This window comes from Thamnophis sirtalis, unplaced genomic scaffold, assembly GCF_051295495.1.
Source record: "Thamnophis sirtalis isolate CommonGarterSnake01/CBP01778 unplaced genomic scaffold, rThaSir2_p1.2 scaffold_1, whole genome shotgun sequence".
NCBI classification, from domain to species: domain Eukaryota; kingdom Metazoa; phylum Chordata; class Lepidosauria; order Squamata; family Natricidae; genus Thamnophis; species Thamnophis sirtalis.
Window position 1 is genome coordinate 168,636,330 of NW_028261381.1, and position 24,502 is coordinate 168,660,831.

A 24,502-nucleotide genomic window follows, 5' to 3' on the forward strand; every position below is an offset into this window, starting at 1 on the left:
GTCCTTAACTTATTCCTTATTCAGGTGACAATTCATTAAATGGTCTACTGTGTCTGTCATCTGCATAACTAAAAAGGAGAGATGGATCTCATGTGTATTGATAACAGGTTAGGTTATTTTCCCTGCCAATTTTCCCCAATGGTTTCTTGCAGATTCAGTATAACCCAGGGAATAAAATAAAACTGAATTTAAAGAATCAGTGGAACAGCTTGCCTTCTGCAGTTGTGGTGCTCAATTATTGGAGGTTTCCAAGAAAATATTGGGCAACCATTTGAACACGATGGTATAGGAACTCCTGCCTTGGACAGGGGGTTGGACTATGATAGAAGATCTCCAAGGTCCTTTCCAGCCCTATGATTCTAAATGTGTAACACAAGGAAAAAGAACCAGAATAATTATCCCAAAAACATCTATTGGAAATAGGCAGCAGAGTGGGAATAGAATTACTAAATAATTATTTAAATTCAATCAATTAAGAAAGGTCAATGAAACAGGTACCAAATATTGGTGTCATTAGTTCACTCAGACTCCATGTATAAGTCAGTAGGACCCCATGAAGATCTGATCTGATAATGTTTAATAACAAAGAAAATCCAAAAGGAATGTGACACACACACACACCCAAATTGTAGGTCAGATAATAAATCAGAGTTGCAAAGAAGGCAGACAAATCTTTGGATTTCATTAATAAAAATGTAGCTTCCAAATCATGAAAATTAAAAATTTTACTTTATTCTTTCTTGGTCAGACCATACATCAAATAGTATGTCCTGCTTGGGGTACATTTTATTTTAACCTCCATTTCCTTAGAAGGCATAACTGTCTATTTGACACTTCAGTACTACTTTAAATCTATAGCTTTAAATAAAAGAAAATATCCATATTGAAGACAATTTCCTCATCCCTGGTGGTCTTTGACAGGAAATTTCTAATCTTCAGTTTCTGGAATTTCCAATGAGCCCATCTAACTAAAAGTTTTCTATAATTTTTGAAAACTCTAGCTCCTATTTGAGATGTAATTTTCTGCAGTCAGCTGTTAATCTTGAAATTTGACAGTTGTCCTCCCAAAACACAAGGCTTCTTAGAATCTTCAAATAATAAGTTTAATTGGGCTTTTGAACGCATGCGCTAAAATAAGCCCTCCCCTGAAAATAAACCCTCCCCAAAAATATTGCAACACAGCAGCAGCCATGAGGTGACCACTCTAGCCGCCTCCTGCACCTCAAAAATAATGAGACCTCCTGAGAATAAGGCCAAGTGCTTATTTCAGGGGAAACATGGTAGTTATCAACCCTTCTATCCCTGACTGATAAGTTGGGCCTTAAGATAAAGACTAATTTCTGCAGGCCAGTAGTTCTCTTCCCTAAATAGTCCTCATTGGGGGAAAGGCTGAATGTTTCTTTCAAAACTTATTTTACAGTTCTGAAAAGAAAACAAGTGCTCCCTCTGTACATCATTACCCTCTTCTTAGTTCTCAGATACTCTTGTGTTATGGACTACTGGAGACTAGTTATCTCAGGAGAAAGAGATATGAACTGAAGTTGGTGTCTGAAGTCTTGGAGCAATTTTTTCATTAGATTGGATTAGGTTAGAGGAAGTTTGGAGTTCCTCCTTTTTTTTGAAAGTGAATGTATAAGACTGTTTGATAGTCTTGTATATTCTATTAGTTTTGTCTGCTATACATGCTCTTTGAATTCAAGACAAATAATCTGTCTTCAACAACAGTGAACTGATTGGATTGCAGTATTAAAGAACAGTGTTTGGTTGTGTGGGGGTTAGTGTGCCATTTCAGTAGTGGTTAATAGATGGGCTTGACTAACAGCTAATAATGAAGAGATTGTATTGTCCACTTAGTACTGTATCTAAAAATGTAGGGTCCTTGGTGCTCTTTGAGCTTGCTTGTTTTCTTGCAGACGTTTCGTTATCCAAACTAGGTGACATCATCAGCGCTAGTAAGGAGTATTGTGTGCTGTCAGTTTATATTCTGGTGACTTACCCTGTGAGCATTGGTGGGGGTGGTCTTAGAGATTTTTTTGCTTGGGCTGTTTACTGTTTGCTCTCTGGCAGTTTCTTGATTGGGGTTTACTTCTCCTTTACTGGTAACTAAACATTTATGCTCCATGGCTGAGGTTGGTTTCTTATGGTAGCATCCAATCTTCTTTATTCTTGGTCAAATACTATCACTAGTTATCATTTCTTTACAAAGCGCTATAAAAATAGGATTTTTTAAAACATTGGGGCTTGATAAAACATGCTCTTCAATTACTGAAGTAGTATTTGACTATTACTAGTATTTTTGAATGTCTTCAGTAACGTGGGACCATTTGAGAAGATAGGAATGGACAGTTTAAACCAGTGTTTTTCAACCTCAGCTATTTTAAAATGGCTGAAAAAAATCTGGGATTTGAACTTCACACAAATTGTGATTAAAAAAACTGGTCTAAATCAACTGTTCCCAACCATTTCTAGATTTCCTTTTTGGAGTCAATTGAAGAATAGCTTCAACATTGTTAATTTGGGGATAAATGACTTTCTAACGCATCACATCACCAAAATGTTTCACTTCTGACTAGACCCATATAAACATTGGAAGCTTGACCGTCAAACTTCCTTTTTTAACTAATTAAACATATGGTTTTAAACATATTAAGTGATCCTGCCAAGATTTGCTGAAAACGACAAGATGTAATTGTAATAAATTCATCAGTTTCCTACAACACTAGATTAAATAGTGTTTGAAATTTGGATTCCTGCATTGAAAATGGCATTAACTTAAATGTTGCGTCAACCTCTAGAATTCTAACAGGGATTATCATAGCACCAGAAGCTATGTTTTGTGAAAGAAAACAAAGGAATCAAGAATGTGTAGTCATAAGAAAATGTAAGTCTTCTAAGCCTTTCATAAGGCCTTGAAAAGCTGGTTCTTCCCATAAGCATTGGGATAGTGTGAAATTGCAGCTGAATACAGCTGAATGTGAGTATGGTATTTGTGTGGAGGGGAAATGGGTGCAGGGAGCTTTTGTTGTGGTTTGACAGTTGTTGTGTTTTTTGTTATTTTGTGAGCTGCCAAGGGTTATGATAGATAGGAGGCTGCATAAGTCTTATAATAAGTTAATTAAATACTTCCTAAGAGCAAAAGCTTTCAGCAGTGAGACCAATTACCGACAGAAGCAGTGGTTCTCTTTCACTGGAAATGTTACAGTAGAAACTTAACTGTCATTGGTCTAAGATGTTTTAATTTAATTATCACAGAGCCACATTTTGGACTTGACAGTCTAAATGGTATTTCTGAACTCTGTTCTAGCAATGGGAACTCTCTAAAGTTTCTCTTCTTTAGGCTTCTTTCATATAGTCCTTTGAATGAGAATACTACAGCTAGAAACAGAACTTGATTCATGTATACCAGGGATGTCAAACTCATAGCCCACAGGCCAGATACGTCATGCTCTGGCCACCCCCACCCCCTTTTAGCAAAGGGGAAAATTTACGATACATCATGTGATGAAAACATGTCGTCATGAGTTTGACACCCCTGATGTATACCCTTTGCTCTATTACTGAGCTGGGGTTCTGTTCTTCAAACTACCTTTCCCAAACGCATCCCCTTGTTTCATTAGGAGAAATATAATACAATACAATAGTAGAGTTGGAAGGGACCTTGGAGGTCTTCTAGTCCAACCCCCTGCCTAGCAGGAAACCCTATACTGTTTCAGACAAATGGATATCCAACATCTTAAAGACTTCCAGTGTTGGGGCATATGCTGACTCTGTAAACTGCTTAGAGAGGGCTGAAAGCCCTATGAAGCAGTATATAAGTCTAACTGCTATTGCTATTCACAACTTCTGGAGGCAAGCTGTTCCACTGATTAATTGTTCTAACTGTCAGGAAAATTCTCCTCAGTTCTAAGTTGCTTCTCTCCTTGATTAGTTTCCACCCATTGCTTCTTGTTCTACCCTCAGGTGCTTTGGAAAATAGTTTGACTCCCTCTTCTTTGTGGCAGCCTCTGAGATATTGGAACACTGCTATCATGTCTCCCCTAGTCCTTCTTTCTATTAAACTAGACATACCCGGTTCCTGCAACCGTTCTTCATATGTTTTAGTCTCCAGTCCCCTAATCCTCTATGTTGCTCTTCTCTGCACTCTTTCTAGAGTCTCCACATCTTTTCTACATCGTGGTGACCATAACTGAATGCAGTATTCCAAGTGTGGCCTTACCAAGGCCTTATAAAGTGGTATTAATACTTCAAATGATCTTGATTCTATCCCTCTGTTTATGCAGCCTAGAACTGGGTTGGCTTTTTTTTTTTTTGTTAGGATTTCTTTCCCTCAACTACTCTCTTTAACAGCTAAGGCTGTTAATGCAAATACACTGAATTATGAACTTTTTCTTTCCATCCATCTCCAAATCCAAGTAGTAATATGCATGGTCTGGAGACTATCCTGACCATTAACTATTAAATAGAATATCATCACATTTTTAGATCCCCTTTAAGTACAAGTAGTCCTTGATTTACAACAGTTAGTTTAGTGACTGCTCCAAGTTACAACAGCACTGAAAAAAGTGACTTATGACCATTTTCCACACTTATGACCTTTGCAGTATCCCCATGGTTACATGATTTACATTCCAATGCTTGACAATTGGTTCATATTTATGGTGACTGTAGTATCCCAGGATCACATGAGAATATTTTGCAACCTTCTGACAAGTAAAGTGAATGGGGAAGTCACATTCACTTAACAACCAGGTTACTAATTTAACAACTGCAGTGATTCACTTAACAAATGTGGCAAGAAAAGTTGTAACAAATCTCACTTAACAAATTTCTCACTTATTATCATAAATTTTGGTCATAAGTTGACTACCTGTACGCATCTATTTGTGCTTCACTGCAAACTGCTTTGTGAACTCTTCCAAAAACACATTTTTGAACAGAAATATAGGAAACATTGGGAAAACTCTGAATTGTCTTGTATAGGAAGAAGGATGGTTATATGTTATTGATTTATTACAACATTTCTACATCATTCTAACTTCTCACTACTTGATAGAAACCTAGACCACCTTGCACCTGAAGGGAGTGCCAGAATAAGATAGTTATGGCTATTATCTCCATCTGCTGCTTCAGCAGTAGCTGCAATTCTAGCAGAACCTTTAAGTCATGGACCTGCTTTTTCAGGGAAAGGCCAGCATGTCCAGAATTGGAATCAAGCCAAATCAATTTATAAATAGTAAAATAGCAAGGGCTTAATATATGCTTTGAAGGGGAAGTATTTATCAAGGCAGACTTTGGAGAAAATACATTTATTGCTCCCTAGAATTAGTAAAAGGGTCTAAATTACATTAGAAGTGATTTAATATATTTTGAAGAGAGAAATTAAAACACATTATCATGTAAAGAATTTTCCTGCTCATCCAGTGTCCCAAAATTACTTAACTGCACCATTTATCAGTGCATTTGTTGGAAAAGTGTACCCTGTGTTCTCTCTAGAAGACAAGCATTGTTCTTCTGCCCAGGGATCTTACAATGCCGGTCTCTGCTTACATTCAACATCAGAATAGTTTTATAAGGTTGAGAATATAACTGTAATTCTTCTGAAGTTAATCATTTGTGTATATTTTTCAGGCAGAATGCAACAATTATATACTTATTATGCATAAAATAAATGCAACAAATTTATATATATGTGGCACAAATGCATTTCATCCAGCTTGTCGTTACATGGTATGTTCATGGCATATTTTTTTGAATTATTGCACTATGTCTTTTACTTACGGAAACAAATAAATTTCTTGTTTACTCACAGTATTTTTCTTAAGCTACTTTCTGAGTCACAGGGGGAGCTACAAAATAGTGTACAAATTCTAGAAATAAGTAATGTAGAATACACATCTCAATAGTTTGTAAAAGCAAGTACAGGTAGCTCTCCATTTACAACCACAAGTTCTTTGACCAGTAATCCTAAAAGGAAACTCTCTAGCTTCAATATTATATTTATTTTAAGAAATCCCTGCATTAAAATATAAATCTGGCCCAAATATTACTTTGTTTTATTACAAGTCCACCAAAGATGACATGTTCATTCTTTACAATTATGTTTTCATCATACATTTGAAATATTTGTATACATTTGCCTACATATTTCATCAGATAAACAGAAAACGAACATTGGAAAGGATTATTAGGTTCTGCATGCCAAGAGTCATGACCTTATAATCTCCGGCCACCCAATAGGGACTCATGATGGTATATAGTGAGATAATTTTGAGAAGTGAGAATACTTCCAAAAGCTTATTCTGGTTTCATACTGATAAATACTTCCCTTCAGGGGTGGCTAACCTTTGCTTTTCATATGAACACCTTTATGGGTTTTCCAATGCATTATTGTAACCTCTGGTATATGAAGATAGGAAGTACATTGCACATGAAAAATGACATAGCCTTGGGAATGCTTTGGAATCCTATAGTAACATTTTTTTTGAATCCCATACAATCTAGTTGTCTGAGATAAGAAACTAGACAATGAAGCATTGTTGTCTAGTTTCCAGTCTCTGTTCAGGCCATTATATGTTAGGATAATCAAAGCTAGCTCCTGAATCTTACAAAGGAGACTTTAAGTTATATTGTCTGATGAGTAAGGCTTCTATTCTTTTTTTTATTATCAGATTCTCACTTTCTGTTCTAGTATAGAGCATATTGGGTCTCGACATTTAACAGAAATCTGACTCAGGTGGGTGGACATGGATTCAAAGGAATTGATTTTTTTCACAACTCCAATCAGCAGCAAAATTAGAATAGACAGCTAGCGGAAATGGCAAATGGACTACTGTCAGTTGATCTTTAGGACACTTATATTTTTCCACCCAACCCTTTGATAACCAGAATTTTTATAGTATCAGAATATGGAGAACATCCTAGACTTTGGTTTCCAGTCTTGAGATTTTTTCTCAATAGAACCTTCTTAGTTTTTGTTTCATATAAAGCACTGTTTCAGTCATCCAGATTCATGCTCTGCTGGGAAGCTGAATGGAGTCAAGGGATCTTTACCTTTTAATGGATAAGGAAACTGTGATTTAGCAAGAAGTATGAACATTGTCACTAATACATCTGCTCTCTGGAAATTATTTAAAATAGGTAATTGACAATATGAAATTAAAGTTGTATACAAGAGCTACAGAAAGCAGAGGAAGATGTCCATATGAACCAACTCTGAGTTATGCCTCTTTAATGGTTGGTAAGTTTTCTCCTTGCCCTGCAAAATGTCTTGATATCTTTTTCATTTAGTCATGGTTGTCAAGCACGGATTACTCAAATTAGAGTGAATATATTTCAGATGTGATGTTGCTTATCAGTCTTTGAATAAAAGACTGGTTTGAAAAAGCTATCAGGAAACTAATTGCATATGCAATCTGCCTTTACAGTATATCAGCTCTTCCTCAATAGTTGGCTGATGTAGGATTATTATTTTTTTGAAAGACTCTAATGACATATTTATTCTTTTTCAACTTTGTCTCCTTACATCCTTTGTTCTTTTCTGTATACTGTAGATTTCAAACTAAGTACAAGGTCATAGTGGGGGGGAAGAATGTTACCCTATTCTGCAAGCAACAGCTTTTTGGTTAAAAAGTAATTTTTTTTAAAAAAGAAGAAGCTGGTATTTTACACAAAGACTCTTTTCAAACCATTTTCTTTTGTCATTGGACAATCAATGTAGCCTTTTAAACTTAGCTGCTTGTTTGCTTCTATTTTTGGAATTTGCTGATATGTTTGACCACTGCTTCATTCTGTCAGCCATATGTTTGCAATGGAAGCTAAATTGCTGACAACAGTCAAAGTGTCAGTCTCAGCTAAGGGCTATACATAGCTTTTAAGCAAAATGCCCTCAACTCTATCCTCCCACCTCCATTGTAATTCCATATAGTCTTCATTATTGTAGCTGTCTCCATTCTCTGACTTCAGTCCATTTTTCTTGCTCCTGTCAGTGACAAGTCACCTTCAAGCACAGTTGAACAGATAGCAGTAGCAAGAAGGAGAAATAGTAAGCTCGAGTGAGGCGGAACAGATGTTGGTATAGAATAGGAGGGACTGACTTTGCCAGACCTCAATGTTGACATTTTCATATTAAGATGATGAAAGTTATGCTGTTGGACTTGCAATAATGGCTTTTTTAATGCAAGGATGTCTTTTTGTGTTCATATTATTTATTATGTATTGGTTGCTTATATACCATTGAGTCAGATTCAGTTCCTGGCAATTGAATGCTCATAATCCTGATCTGCCTTACAAAAGTGTAGTTTTTCTAATGATATGTAGATTTTATAATGATATTCCTATTCTGTTTTTGATACCACATATCAACCTTTATCCATGGTTTTCCTTTTCTACTTCCTTTATGTCTTGCCATGAATTATAGCAACATTTATTCAACTTGCTAAATTAAAATAAGATTAAGCAGATTTAATTGTTGTGCATGGTTCATCATTCTGTGGAGAATTGTTGTAACTCAAACTAATGTTAGGCTACTTACATGCTAAACAACCATATTTAATCTATTTCTATTTTTATTTTAAAGGAAAAGCAGTTGTGAGACCCCAGTGCCAGTCCAACATCATATTGTTGATGATGATCATGGACCTTTCCATAACCTGCATGCATGTTATTACATTCTGAAGATGTCATTTGTAGTAGTGACCCAGATATGAGATTTGACATGGCTCAAACTTGTGTCTTTTATGCTTTTGCTTCTATATTTATCCTTGAGCTATAGCATACACAATATACTCATCTCCTCCTGCAAATTGTGGCAGGGCTAAAAAGATACATCTTTTTATTTGCTTTGTCTCAGATGGTGCACTTTATACAGCCACTTCAAATAACTTCTTGGGTACAGAGCCAATTATACTGCGGAGTTTCAGGAATCCTTTAAGGACAGAATATAAAGCATCATGGCTTAATGGTAAGACATTTTGTACAAAATTAATGAAGAAAATGGTGTACAATGGGGCTTTTTTGCAAGTTAGTCTGTGATCTCAACTGCCTGTGTCACAGATTGTCACAAACCAATTTTTTAAAATATATTTTTATTATTTTTACATTTAAAACAATGCAGTACCATGAAGTCGAAGTGACTATACATTCACATTATATACAGCTAGTCTCAACCATTAACTATTAGCCTATTTAATATATTGTCTATCCTTCTGTCCAATCACAATATATACATTTGTTCCAGACTTGTCACCTTGTTTTATACCAATCATAAAATCTGTTCCAGACTTCAAAATATTCTGATTCCCCTTTATTTTTAAGTTCAAGGATGTGCCTATCTGCTTCCGCACAGGCCAACACTTTTCTGATCATATCTAGCTCTGATGGTGTATTTTCTTTTTTCCATTATTATGCATAAGTTATGCATGCCACAGATAGTATATGTATAATTAGATAAAGTGTATCTTTCTTAAACCCCTCCGGTATTATACCTAGGAGAAAAATTTCTGGTTTAAACAAGATTTGTTCTAACCATGATTGAATCATTTTCCAATAATTTTTGCCTCATTGCACGTCTACCACATATGATAAAAAGTGCATGATGTTTTTTTACACTTCCAACAATTTGGGGCCAGATTTTTAAACATTTTGGAGAGCCGTGCTAGGGGGAGATGCCATCTGTAGAACATCTTATAAAGATTTTCTTTATATGCCATAGCCATTGTTGGTTTCTGATTAAGTATCCAAAGTTTTTCCCACTTAGCCAATTCCACATTATAACTGAAATTTTTCACCCAGGCGACCATAGTTTCTTTGACATGTTCCTCCTCTAGTTTATATTCCAACAAAAATCTATACAACACTTTGATCAGCCTGTTTTCTGTCTGTATCAAAAGTTTCTCTAATATTGTGTAATCTTTGGCAATACCTTTCTTCTTCCTATCCTGTGCAAACCTTGATTGTATTTGTAAGTAGGACCACCATTCTACTTGCCCCCCTTGTGATGCCAATTCTAATCTAGTTTTGATCTCCCCCTGTCTTTTCAATAACTCTTTATATGTAACTATATTTTGCATATTAATTAAATTTGGGTGCATGTATGCTTCCATCGTAGATAGCCAAATGGGTGTTTTGGTATAGTGGTTGTGTTTAATTTTGTTCCATATTAATAACAGGGACTGTCTGATGTAGTGTCTATTGAAATATTTGTGTGCAGATCCTTTTTCATAGCAAAGGCATGCCATCCTGCTTGGAGGTCATGACCTTCCAATTTGAGTAATCTTTTATTTCTCAACATTATCTATTCTTTTAACCATGTTAGAGTGGCCGCAGTATAATAAAGTTCCCAATCTGGTACGCCAAATCCTCCTTTTTCCTTAGTGTCTTGCATAGCCTTGAGTTTTATTCTTGGTTTTCTTCCCTGCCAAATAAATTTTGAAACCAATTGATTCAAACCAGATTTTTAACATACAATTAAACTTGTCAGCATAGGACAAAATTGCTTGATGAGAAAATAACATTATAAGGAACATTCTGGAGTTACAGTAGTAGCTTAATAAGTAAGTAATTTTTTTATTGAAACAATTCTTTTTTCTGATTTTATCAGGGATAAATGTATCCCAAGACAATATTACAAAATTATAACCTAGTCTTTAGACAAAAACAGCTGTATAATAGAATTGTTGCAGATTTTAGTTGGAGAGCTTTGAAGTAAGGGCTGTTTTAGAAAATATTAAAATAATGGAGCTGCTTCCATCCCCATTCATTCTTGGTCCACAAGTTGGCTAATTGCTCTATAAATCTTACTCAGAACACCCTAGAATATACCCAGAGTATTTTATTTATTGATTTCTGATATTGATATATCACCAGAATCCAGAGGCATGGTATTTTACAGCCAATAACAACACAAATCTATATACAATACATAAAAACAAAGTAAAATATCAAATGATGGTCCGTGATTATTAAATTGTGCCAATTTACATTAAGTTATCAAGCTTTGGGATAGGGTGAGGTTAGAACGTGGCCATGGTTTCATTGGGTGCATTAGAGAAGGATAGTTCAGGCACCATATTTTGGTTTTATTGGCTTTTTTGTTTGTTTATGTAGCTTACCAGATTTTTTTAAAATGGGTGGTTATAGGTAAGTCTTGTAAATAAATAAATCTTAAATACATTCAGAATATTACATCTCAACTCCTCCTTAAAATAGACTGAAGGTAGTTATCAATATGTTGTGGGTGGGGAGATAGGACTTTCTTATAAAATAGGAACTATCACTAAAATTCATCTTTCTCAAGTTTGCTTGATGTAACTTGTGCAGTGAGAATCCGTAATGTTTCCCTCTGAAATGAATGTATCAGATAAATCAGTTGTACTTGGAGAAGGCAGGGCTGCAAGAACCATATGAGGTTCTTAAAGTCAAAAACAGTTGATCGGAAACCAGTATAGCTATAACTCTAGACTGTAGATGGAGGCATTCATGGCAAGAAAAAAGTTTCAGAGTAGACACTATAGACAAAGCGGAGGAACTCTATAAACAGAACTTTGGCAGTGAGGATGAAATAGAGGAGAGAGAAGCAAGAGAAGAAGGAGGTCCAAGACCATCGGTCATAGAAGAGAAAGAACTGCTAACCAGAGAGATGGAAAGTGGGAAAGGAGGAATAATGGGAAATGATGAGGGAAGACTTAAAAGAAATAAGAGAAACTAGATCTACAAGGGCGATAAGACCTAGATACAGGTAGAGAAATGCAGGAAGAAATTAAGATCCTATCCTTGAATATCAATAGATTGAACTCCCCCCCCCCCAAGGAAAAAAAATTCAACAAACTTAGTAAAATGAATTTGGATATAATAGTGGTGCAGGAGATGCACATAAAAAAACATGAACAATTATTAGCCTACCCCAAATTGGGAAGTATGTTTGCATCGCTAACACAATACAAAAAGTGAGGGGTAGTGTTACATATCAATGAGAAGATCCCGGCTAAGCAAATCTATAAATATAATGAGGGTAGAATCTTCATTGTAGAAGTAATATTAAATCAAAAGCGAGTCGTATTAGTAGGAATTTACATCCCAAATGAGAGACAAGAACAATTTTATAGGAAATTGCATAATATTATCGGGAAAATAGAAGGTAATATTTGTATTATGAAGGACTTCAATGCAATAGTCAATAGAGAGTTAGATTACAAAAGTAGCAAAGTAAGAAAAGGAAATAGAAGAACACTACCTAAAACGTTTTTTAAAATGGTAGAGGAGTTGAATATTCAGGATAGTTGGAGAGAGAGAAACCAAGGGGAAAATCAGTACACATATTATTCGAGCAGACACAAATTATGGTCCAGAATTGATATGGTTTGGATATCGACAAAACTAGAAGTGGAAGAAGTGGAAATAGATACCAACCTCTGAGCAGACCATAACCCAGTTAAAATAAGATTAAGGGGACAAAGGAAAGCGATGAGTTGGACTTTAAAAAGATCAATCATAAAACACGAAGAATTTATATCAAGGATGAAAGAACAAAAGTGCTTGTTCTTCTAGGAAAATAAAAAAGAAGACGCAGATTTACAAAATCTTTGGGACACTCCAAAGACCTATATGAGAGGCATCGTGATTGCTTACATGGCAAAAGAAAATTTAAAAAAGAAACAATGACAGAACAGTTTGGAAGAGGACTCAAGAAATTAGAGGTTGGATTACAAAAGGATCCCAACAAACAGCCCTAACTAAACATAAATTGAACATTCTCGAGAAGGAAGATTGAGCACAACAAATAAAATGGAGCAACCAAAACTTTTTCGAAAACGCAAATAAACTGGGGAGATGGCTATCATACAAATTAAGAAAACAGAAAGAAAGAAGGTGGAGTAACGAACTGCAAAATGAGGAGGGAAATATGTTCTTTCAAAATGAAGAGAAGAAAAATATAATTCATGATTTCTACAAGAAACTATTCAAGGATGATGAATGTGATATTGAAGAAAAAGTACTACAATGTTTTATAAAAACTGAATTATCCAAAGTGTCAGAAGATACATGCTGAACAAAGATAATAAGAATGTCAGAATTAATAGAGGCAATGTAAAAACAGAAAAATAATAAATTGCCAGGTCCCAATGGGCCATCAGAACTATACAGAGAACTACAAGAAACTCTAGGACAAACACTAATTGAGGTATTGAGGTATTTAATGTAAAATCCCAACTGACATTATCAAAAGCCTTTTGCACATTCAGAAATATCAATGCCACGCCGGGGGGCGTGGCCTGTTGCCGAGGAGGGCTCCACCGAGCTCCTCAGAGATCTGGTCTGTATATCTAAATAAGATCATAGATAGCACCCCTTTTTGGCTAAAAAAGGGGCAGGGAGGATAGCCCCGTAGGTTAGGATCTAATCGTAAGCCACAGCCTTTTTTCTTTTATGGCTGTGGAAAGAGATTAGATCCGGCCGAAGCGGAGCTTTTATCTCCAGCCATTTCTTCTCAGCTGCCTTTTTTTTTTTGGCAGCCCCAGACAGGCTAGCCCCCCCCAGGACAAGACAAAGTTTTTTCAAGCTAGAATTGATACGGGCGGGTCCCACCCCTGTGAGATTTATGTTTTCATTACTATCGTAAATACCAGCACCATTCGTCTTAGAGACTTCTTTGTCTAAATAGACCTCAAAATGGCGATTTTTCTCCGTGGATGATTGATGTACTTAGCCGGTGTTATCTTCCTGCAGACTGCTCCTTAACAAAATAAATTTTTCTTCTTTGGAAATAGAGGGGAGCGAAGCTCTGCTTACTTGCTTATTTATTATGCCACCCAAGTCAAAGAAGCGTCTTGCTACAAAAGAATTTAAAGAATCTTCATTGGAAACACAGCCTTTGTCTCCTGTGCCTTCTGCTGGGGAACTTTTAACACAGGAATATCTCCTTAAAATGCTTAACGCTTTTAAGAAAGAAATCAGGGAATTTGTATTGGAATTATATGATGATTTAAAATCTAAAGTTAATCAAATGAAGGCGAATACGTTTGCAGCTGTGTCTGCCCTGTCAGATTACTCTGCTGAAATAGAGAACAAATTGGAAAGTCTGGAGAAGGCTAACTTTAATTTGACTACCAATATTGAAATTTTACAACAGAAAATTAGAGACAATGAGAAACAGCTTATGATGGTAAATTTTAATAGGAAGGCATCTGCGATAAGAGTCAGAGGATTCCGTGAAAAGGAGCAAGAGAATTTGAAACAGACCTTTGCTGAAGCCTTCAGCCATGCGCTGGGAAGCCCGGGACTTAACTTTGATTGGCAGATTCGGAAAATCTATCGCCAGAACTCATTGATAGCGGAACAGCGACAGCTCCCGAGGGACATAATTATACATTTCTCTACAAAAGAATCTAGAAATGCGATTGTGCAAAAGTTTCATAATAACAGTCTCCGAGTTGACGGCCAAGACCTGATTGTTTTTAAAGATATTCCTTCTCAGATGCTGAAAGCAAGAAGGGATTACGCCTTTTTAACTAAGGAGCTTAGGAGCCAACAGATTCGATACAGATGGGAGGCCCCTGCCGGTATCACGGTTACATTTGAGAATCAAAGATTTCGTCTTAACTCTGTTTCGGAGGCTCAAGATTTCTATTGTAGGATTCTGAAGGCGGGACTTCCTGACGCGTTTGGAAGAGTGGAGAGACAAGCGGAAGGAGAAGCCGAGCGGCTGGCCATGTGGTTGCAAGATGGAGGGGGTAGCCCCTCCTTCCTCGGAGAAGTAGAAAAACGGAGATCGAGAATTTAGACATCTCAAAATGCTTGAGGACTGAATGGGGGTTTGAGACCTCTCCCCGGTAGAAAAAGCGGACTAATTTTTATCAGAAGGGAAAGCTGGGTGAAACTACTTTGAGCTAGATTTTAAATTAACGTTAGCATAAATTTGATAGTGGTAAACATCAGATAAGCAAGGGATGAGGGTAAAATTTACGTTGTTTAAAGTTTATCAGAACAGAAAGCCGGTTGGGATTATCTTAAGATAAGTGTAAAAAGAATGCGGAATGATTTAGGGTGTTTAAACTTTGTTAGAAGGGACTACTTTAAAATAGAAGGATAACTGATTCTTGCTGAAAGTATTATTTGAATATGTGGAATGATCCATGTTATTTAATTTTTATATCAAGGGAAAGTTGGTTGAAATTGCTCTGAATTACATTTTAAACAAATGCTAGTATAAATTTGATAGTGGTAAATATCAGACAAGTAAGGGATGAGGGTAAAATGCATGTGGAATGAACTACGTTATTTGAGGTAAACATTAGACAAGCAAGGGATGAGGGTAAAACTTATGTTGTTTAAAGCTTATTAGAACAGAAAGTCGGTTGGGATTATTTTAAGATAATGTGTAAAAAGAATGCTGAATGATTTATGTTGTTTAAACTTTGTTAGAAGGGACTATTTTAAAATAGAAGGTTAACTGACTCTTGCTGAAAGTATTCGAATATGTGGAATGACCCATGCTATTTAACTTTTACTTGAAGGGAAAAACTTCAGACAAGTAAGGGAAAAGGGTAAAACGCAAGTGGAATGAATTACGTTATTTAAATCCTATTAGAAGAGGAAGTTGGTTGGAATTATCTTAAGATAGAAATTGATTTCTGTGTAAAGTAATATCTGATTTACGCTGCTTAATTTTACTAAGAAGGGGAAGCTTGGCTAGATTATTTAGATTTACTGTTTGAAAAGGGGGTAAAGAAAGATCATTCATCCTGTGTAAAATTTTACCAGAAGGGAAAGTTTGATTATTTGTCTGTAAAGTTATATTTGAATATATGGCATGAACCATGTTGCTTAAATTTTATCGGAAGGGATCATAAGGTTTAGGAAGAGGAACGGGAGAACCTACAGAAGGTTGGGGTAAATAGCAAAGAAGTAAGAGACGAGAATAAAATATAGATAGAATGATTTATACTATTTAAACATAGATAAAGATGGGGGGCTGAGATCAACACAAAGAGTGGTTTCCCTTTTTTTTTTCCTTTTCTTTTTTCTTTTTTCCCCTTTTTTCTTTCTCTGTTTTTTTTTTTTGATATATTATTTTTTTACTTTTTATTTTATTTTTTAATCCATATGTACACAAGATATTTTAGACAGAAGGTAGCGCCAGGTGTGGGCCCTGGGAAGTCGGGAGGATTAGGGATGGGGATTTGTGGGGGGGTGGGGTGGGGGGGTGTTAACATAGCCTTAATAAGAACAAGAATGTATTTATATACGGTGGTTCTTTTTTTTTTTTTTTTTCCCTTTTTTTTTTCCTTGGTTCATTTTACCTTTATCAGATCAAACAACACTCGAATAAAGGCATACACCAAGGAGGGAGGTAGAGGGAAGGAAGAGGGAGGAGTAAGGAAGGAGTAAGGGGAATGTAAGGAGTAAGGGGAATGTAAGGAGGGTGTCTGGGGAGTAAGGGGAGAAGGAAGGTTTGAGGGGAAAGGGAAGTAGGAGGGGAGTGTTAGAGGGAGAAAGGAAAGTTGGAGGGGGTAGATGGGGTGTATGGAGGATGGAAGGGTTAGGTGGGGTTGTGAATGATGAGTTGTGTTTCCTTTTTATTTGTTCGTTTTATTCCCTTTTTCTTTTCTTTTTTTTTTCTTTTCTTATAGTGAATACCCTGTATATAAATGATTGCAAATGGAATGTGAAAATTGAATAAAATATATTTAAAAAAAAAAAAAAGAAATATCAATGCCACTTGTACTTCACTATGCACTTCATAATATTCCAATACATCCAATATTGTCCTCATATTATTTCTTATTTGTCTTTTTGGTAAGAAACCATTTTGGTCAACGTGAATAAATTCATTAAGAAACCTCTTTAATCTTTTGGCCATTATTGCCATGAATATTTTATAGTCCAAATTTAGCAATGATTTGGGCCTGTAATTTTTAATTAATGTCAAATCAGTATTTGGAATCGGTGCGATGTTTGCCTCCACCCACGAAGCTGATGTCTTTGCTTCTCTTAATACTACATTAAATACCTCAATTAGTGTTTGCCCTAGAATATCTTGTAGTTCTCTATATAGTTCTATATCAGTGACGTGCGGTGAGGTTTATGGCTGGTGAGGCACTGACACAGGGGTTTCAATTTTTTTTAGACTTGTGAACTTTAACTCCCAGAATTCCACATGCTCAGTTCCGATTTAAAGCGACAACATTTTTTTTCTCCTTTGCGAAAAAGTTTTCTTTCATTCTTTTTCTTCTCCCTCCCCCTTCTTCCTCCCTCTATCCCACCCTCCCCCTCTCTCAGACAGACAGACAGACAGACAGACAGACACACACACACAGAAGTTGGATCCCTCTCTCACTCACTCAATCTCAAACAAACACAAACACAGAAGTTGGATTGGATATATTTTCCAATGGCTTGAAAGCAGCTCCTCTGCCATACACCCCCCCTATTCCCCTGCTGCCTTCCGATCCGAGCCTTTGATTGCAGGTGGAGCCACATTGCCTTTTCAAACTTGTAATCAGTGAAGCTGTGCTTATATACTTTTATCCAGGGGTGTGTGTGTCTCTCTCTCTCTCTGTGTGTGTGTGTGTGTGTGTGTGCATGTATGAAAAGGCAACGTAGCTCTGCATGCAATCAAACTACACTTGGGGAGGGATCTACACTTGAGGATGAAGTTTGAATTCCTCCCCCTTCCTCCGACCCACACACATACCTTTTCCAGCTGTTTCAGAGAGGATTTCAACTCTGCTCTTGCCTGCCATCATGAAAAGAAAAAAAATGTAAAAGGAAAAAGGCAAGAGCTGAGATCAGGCTGAGCTAGTTGCTGCCAGAGTCACCGTGTGAATGACTCTGCTTAACTGTTTAAAAAAGCCTCTAAAAAAGTGCCCTCTACAGGAGGAGGCAGGAGAACGACGTGCCTCATTACATCAGGAATATTTCAGCTTTTAACCCTTGCTTAGCTCTGCTCCAGTGATCATAAAGTCAGACTAGAAGAGGCACCTCATTCTCCCGCCTCCTCCTATAGAGGGCACTTTTTAAAGACGTTTTTTTAAACAGTTAAGCACTACGCAGAGTCATCCACTGTGACTCTGGCAGCAACTAGCTCAGCCTTTTACATTTTTTTTCTTTTCATGATGACAGTGGTGAGGCTTTGCCTCCCCTGACTGCATGTCCCTGTTCTATATATATATAGAAGGGCAGAAGAACAAGTGAAGGAAACTATGGTAACGTGGGACAAGAACTTTGGTTATAACATCAAACTGGACAAATGGCAAGATCTATGGGAAAGAAATAGAAAACTAACAATAGCCACTTTGTATAAAGAAAATTTGTACAAAATGTTTTATAGGTGGCATCTTCCTCCCACGAGGTTAGCAAAAATGAATAAGAATCAATCTCCGCAGTGTTGGAAATGTAACTTGCCTTTAGGATCTTTTTATCATATGTGGAGGTTATGTACAAAAGCCAAAAAATTTTGGCATCAGATAAGGACATGGTTGGAAGAGATATTAGATCAAAAGGTTGATTTAAATCCAGAACTATTAGGAATATTAAAAGAAAAATATAGTAAAGGGGTGAGATATTTAATGCTGTGATAACTGCAGCAAGATTGGTATATGCACAAAATTGGAAAAACAGAGATGCCCCCACCAAAAAAGAGACAATAAAGAAAATTTTGATCTGTGCAGAAATGGACAGACTGACACTGGAAATCAAAAATAGAGACAAGACAGAATATTATGAAATTTGGAACTAAATGTATCAATGGTTGGAAATGAGGAAAAGGAGTCAGAACAGAATATTTGAGGATTGTAAAATTGGAACTGGATAATACATAGATAAATATATAAAGGAGGATAAGGGATGTGTTAAGATTAATGTAGCTATGTACAATAAGTAGAAACTGTATTTGTTGTTCTGTTAAAATATGCATGGAAATGACAATACCAGAAAGGTCGTTCTATGTCCAATGTTTTTAATATTTATTCAAAATAATAATAAAAATAAAAATAAATAATCATGTATTGTCCCAATTGTAATTGGAGCCCTTGCAGCAATACCTAAAGGGCTACCTCGCTATTTGGAAATTCTAAATTTACCTGACTTGAACATTCTGACTCTACAAAAAACCACCCTACTTGGAGCAGCTTATATCCTCCGACGTTACCTTAACAGTTCCTAGGTCCTTGGTTAGGACTCGAGCTGTTGAGCTACCAACCAGCCCCAAAGACTGTGAATCTCACCAAAGATTAACATAATAATAATAATAATAATAATAATAATAATAATAATAATAATAATAATAATAATAATAATAATACTGGACACAAGCTGATTTGGACCTTTTGGACCGAAAAACCAGGAAACTAATGACAATGCACTACAGTTTACATCCACGTGGTGATACTGATAGACTGTACCTGCCCCGAAAATCAGGTGGCAGAAGATTATTACAAGTGAAGCAAACAGTTGAAGAAGAAAAACATGCACTGGCTGATTATTTAAAAGAAAGTCAAGAACATCTATTAATCGAAGTAAAGAACAAAAATCTACTGAAGGCCCAACAGACGAAACAAGAATACAGAAAAGATGTGATAAAATCAAGAATGGAGAGTTGGCAGAACAAAGCACTGCATGGCCAATTTCTGGAAAAAATAAAAGATAAAGTGGACAGTGAACAAACTTGGTTATGGTTAACAACAGGTACATTAAAGAAAGAAACAGAGTCACTAATCCTGGCTGCGCAAGAACAAGCTATCCGCACAAATGCCATTAAGGCCAAAATCGAAAAATCCTCTGATGATGCCAAATGCAGACTTTGCAAAGAAGCTGATGAAACTGTTGATCACATACTCAGCTGCTGTAAAAAAATCGCGCAGACTGATTATAAATTGCGGCACAATTCAGTAGCACAAATGATCCATTGGAATTTGTGCAAAAATTATAATATTAAAACAGCAACAAACTGGTGGGAACATCAGCCTGAAAAAGTCACCGAAAATCAGATGGTCAAGATCTTGTGGGATTTCCGTATACAAACCGACAAAATACTGGCGCATAATACACCAGACATCACACTGGTTGAGAAAAATAAGGTCACAATCATAGACATCGCAATACCAGGTGATAGCAGGGTCGCCGAGAAGGAACATGAAAAAATCGCAAGATACCAGGACTTAAAAATCGAAATTCAACGACTATGGCACAAACCAGCAGTGGTAATTCCAGTGGTAATTGGCACACTGGGTGCTATTCCAAAAGCACTGGAATTACATTTAAAACAGTTAAAAATTGACAAAATCACCATCAGTCAAATGCAAAAAGCCGCACTGCTTGGATCTGCACGCATATTAAGAAAATACGTTACGACGTCCTAGGCCCCTGGGTGGGGCCCGACTAGTAACCAATGCCAAATCCGGCGAAACAACTGGCCGCTGTGATACAATTGTATATTTTCCTTAATAATAATAATAATAACAACAACAACAACAACAGCAGCAGCAGCAGCAATAACAACAACAACAACAATAACAGAGTTAGGAAAATTTTGAAATCTAAATTGAATGGTGGAAATACAATCAAGGCCATAAATTGAATTGAATTGAATTGAATTGAATTGAATTGATTTTATTTGTAGGCCGCCCTTTTCCCTGAGGGGACTCAGGGCGGCTCACAGAAAATAATAAATAAATACCTGGGCAATACCAGTTATAAGATACACAGCTAGTATAGTTAACTGGACACAAGCTGATTTGGACATTTTGGACTGAAAAACCAGGAAACTAATGACAATGCACTACAGTTTACATCCACGTGGTGATACTGATAGACTGTACCTGCCCCGAAAATCAGGTGGCAGAGGATTATTACAAGTGAAGCAAACAGTTGAAGAAGAAAAACATGCACTGGCTGATTATTTAAAAGAAAGTCAAGAAGATCTATTAATCGAAGTAAAGAACAAAAATCTACTGAAGGCCCAACAGACAAAACAAGAATACAGAAAAGATGTGATAAAATCAAGAATGGAGAGTTGGCAGAGCAAAGCACTGCATGGCCAATTTCTGGAAAAAATAAAAGATAAAGTGGACAGTGAACAAACTTGGTTATGGTTAACAACAGGTACATTAAAGAAAGAAACAGAGTCACTAATCCTGACTGCGCAAGAACAAGCTATCCGCACAAATGCCATTAAGGCCAAAATCGAAAAATCCTCTGATGATGCCAATTGCAGACTTTGCAAAGAAGCTGATGAAACTGTTGATCACATCCTCAGCTGCTGTAAAAAAAATCACGCAGACTGATTATAAAGTGCGGCACAATTCAGTAGCACAAATGATCCATTGGAATTTGTGCAAAAATTATAATATTAAAACAGCAACAAACTGGTGGGAACATCAGCCTGAAAAAGTCACCGAAAATCAGATGGTCAAGATCTTGTGGGATTTTTGCATACAAACAGACAAAATACTGGCGCATAATACACCAGACATCACATTGGTTGAGAAAAATAAGGTCACAATCATAGACATCGCAATACCAGGTGATAGCAGGGTCGCTGAAAAGGAACATGAAAAAATCGCAAAATACCAGGACTTAAAAATTGAAATTCAACGACTATGGCACAAACCAGCAGTGGTAATTCCAGTGGTAATTGGCACACTGGGTGCTATTCCAAAAGCACTGGAATTACATTTAAAACAGTTAAAAATTGACAAAATCACCATCAGTCAAATGCAAAAAGCCGCACTGCTTGGATCTGCACGCATATTACGAAAATACGTTACAACGTCCTAGGCCCCTGGGTGGGGCCCGACTAGTAACCAACGCCAAATCCGGCGAAACAACTGGCCGCTGTGATACAATTGAATAATAATAATAATAATAATAATGGGCAGGGCTGCAGGAACCATATGAGGTTCTTAAAGTAAAAAATAGTTTGCCGGAAACCAGTATACCTATAACTCTAGACTGGAGATGGAGGCATCTGAGACTTTGATTAGGAGCTATAAGAGCATTTGGGATCTCTGGACTTGTGTGCACTGGACTCAACAACATTGGTAGCACCAGTGGAGTCAGTGGAGCCAGTAGTACCATGGGATATATATTGTAAATACAGTTGTCCAGAGTAGGACAGAACCAACTGAGTTTTGACATAGGTTTTGAAGCTATGATTCTTGATGAATGTATCTTGTCTTTTTATGTACACTGAGAGCTTAGACACCAAAGACAAATTCCTTGTGTGTCCAATCACACTTGGCCAATAAATAATTCTATTCTATTCTATTGCAAAGGGTTGCAAGGGACCAGAAAGGCTGCAAAGAAGTTTGAGGCTTGAAGTGCTGACAGACAAGCTGTCATGGGTCACATACCAGGGGTAATGTTCAAATAGGTCAAATACCAGGGGCAAGATGAGCAAGACTGGCAAAGCAAGGTGCTGGGGTGGCGAGGTAACAAAATGTAATCAGGCAAGGCCCAATACTGTCTCAGATTCTGGGGCAGTGTGTACTCTTTGCCACCTCCTTGGACATGTGGCTTGGGCAGTAAAATTGATTGCTTTTGGGCCTGGGAGAGTGGCCCATGTTGTTGACTCTTGTTCAAGTTTCAAGTTCACAGGTCCCTCATCTATACTACGGCCTGATATTTTCTATTGATGTACTGCTCTGGGACTTTAAATCCTCTGCACACTTGTGGGAAGGTTGGGGGGCTTGAGTACTGTAAGATTTCCTCAGGTCATGAGCTGTTGCTGCTGAGCTCTAAGGCAAAAGGAGCTGACAGAGTGATGACGACCCATGAGGGACTAGAATGACTTTGGGACCTTGCGGAGTGCCATGGATGAACAAGTGAATAAATGTGGGTATAGGTCTGAGTGACTCAGCCTAGAAGGTGGGGACTTGGTGGGAAAAACATGGAGGTCGAGAGAGAGCAGGTAGAAATATTAAGACTAATGGTCAGAAGTAGATATAGTGGAAATCTGAACAGCTCCTCTTCAAAGAATAGCTGTGTCTGGCTTGGTGGCTGTGGTGTGACTTTGTGAGTTTGGCAGGGGAGGGATACTGTAAAATCTCCATTCCCTCCCCACTCCAGAGGAAAGTTACTGCCAAATCCCCATTTCCTCTAGATCAGCTGGGACTCGGGAGGCAGAGAATAGATGGGAGCGGGGCCAGTCAGAGGTGGTATTTAATGATTCTCCGAACTACTCAAAATTCCCACTACCAGTTCTCCAGAACTGGTCAGAATCTGCTGAAAGCCACCTCTGCTCTGGAAGGCTTCAATACAATTACATTTTACTGCTCAGACCTACTTGTTGATGTTTTTTGCTCTTCTTCAGTAGTGAAAGAGTTACTTCCAGACATGGGGATCTTATCTGCTTGCAAATTTTTATTATTTACTTACTTATTTAATTTATTATTTATTTATTAAATTTCTATGCCACCCATCTCCCCTACAAGGTAATTCTGTTTCTTTTTGTTGAGTCTTTTTCCATAAATATTCTTGTCATGTTTAGTGAAATAATTTGTCCATCACTTTTTGCTTTGCTAGATTCTTGCTTTTTGGAAAACTGCCAGGTTTGGCCTGTTTCCTTTAGATATACCTTTTACTTATATCTTTGATATTGATTATCTTCCCTAACATATAGTTCTCCAGATCTTTAGCACAATAATATTTCTTCAGGGACATTTCTTATTAGCCCTTTTTAAACTTAGTTCCATAGTACTTAAATTCTCAATTCCTACCTGACTTTCCTTCAAGTTCTTTCTAGCCCAGGACTGACTTTACACCATTTCTTCTCTGCCTTGCCTCGAATTCCTTCCTCAGTTCTCCTCTCAATTATCCCTAATGCATTTTAAATCCTATCAAAACTATCTGATTTTCTTTCATAGTATCTGAAATATAAATTGCTTTGTTGACTGTCCTAAACTAAACTGTCAAAAGAGTAGCACCAAGTCTTTGTCGTTTACTCTTAGGAAAAATGACATACTTGTTTATTAAATTTAATTATAACTTTCTAGCATGATATCAAGGTTCTCCCAAGGATTCCATCACTGATAGTTTATAATTTGTAAACTTATTTCATTTAATTAAGTGCTTCAAAATCAGATAATTAATCCATAAATAAAGTTCTTTAATCCACTGACAGGCTTATTTTTCACCAGTTTTACTTGCCAGCAGGATTCCGTATTCTTTTTGTGACATAATAACAGAAACAAGATGCAAGGCGATTTAATTAGTTTCTATAAACAGTTCTTTTATTTTAAAAAGGGCAAAATTGCTCTCATTTAATTTGGGTAATAACACATTATCCTTCTTATAAAAGATTAATCTTTCATGTTATAGCCGGGTGCCTTATGTTAATCTGTGTTAATTTTTGCTGTGCCCTAATTTTTAAGAAGTAAAATTGGAAAATGGACAGACTCAAGCAACTATGCTCAAAGGACAGGATTTAAAATATCACCATGAGGTAATTCATGTCCTCATTTTAACTCATGCAAGTTTCAGTATCTGCTGAAAATTTATACTTTACTGA

The 24,502-nt window shown here is 36.7% G+C and overlaps 1 protein-coding gene across 1 annotated transcript in view; it reads left to right on the top strand.

Moving 5' to 3' along the window:
• Nucleotides 1-24,502, top strand: part of LOC106544811 (semaphorin-4E-like) — a 47,471-nt gene that overhangs the window by 9,754 nt on the left and 13,215 nt on the right. Inside the window, exons 5-7 of the mRNA XM_087703251.1 lie at nucleotides 5,629-5,727; nucleotides 7,138-7,237; nucleotides 8,849-8,959. Coding sequence (XP_087559377.1) covers nucleotides 5,629-5,727; nucleotides 7,138-7,237; nucleotides 8,849-8,959 — 310 coding nt within the window. The remainder of the gene's footprint in view (nucleotides 1-5,628; nucleotides 5,728-7,137; nucleotides 7,238-8,848; nucleotides 8,960-24,502) is intronic.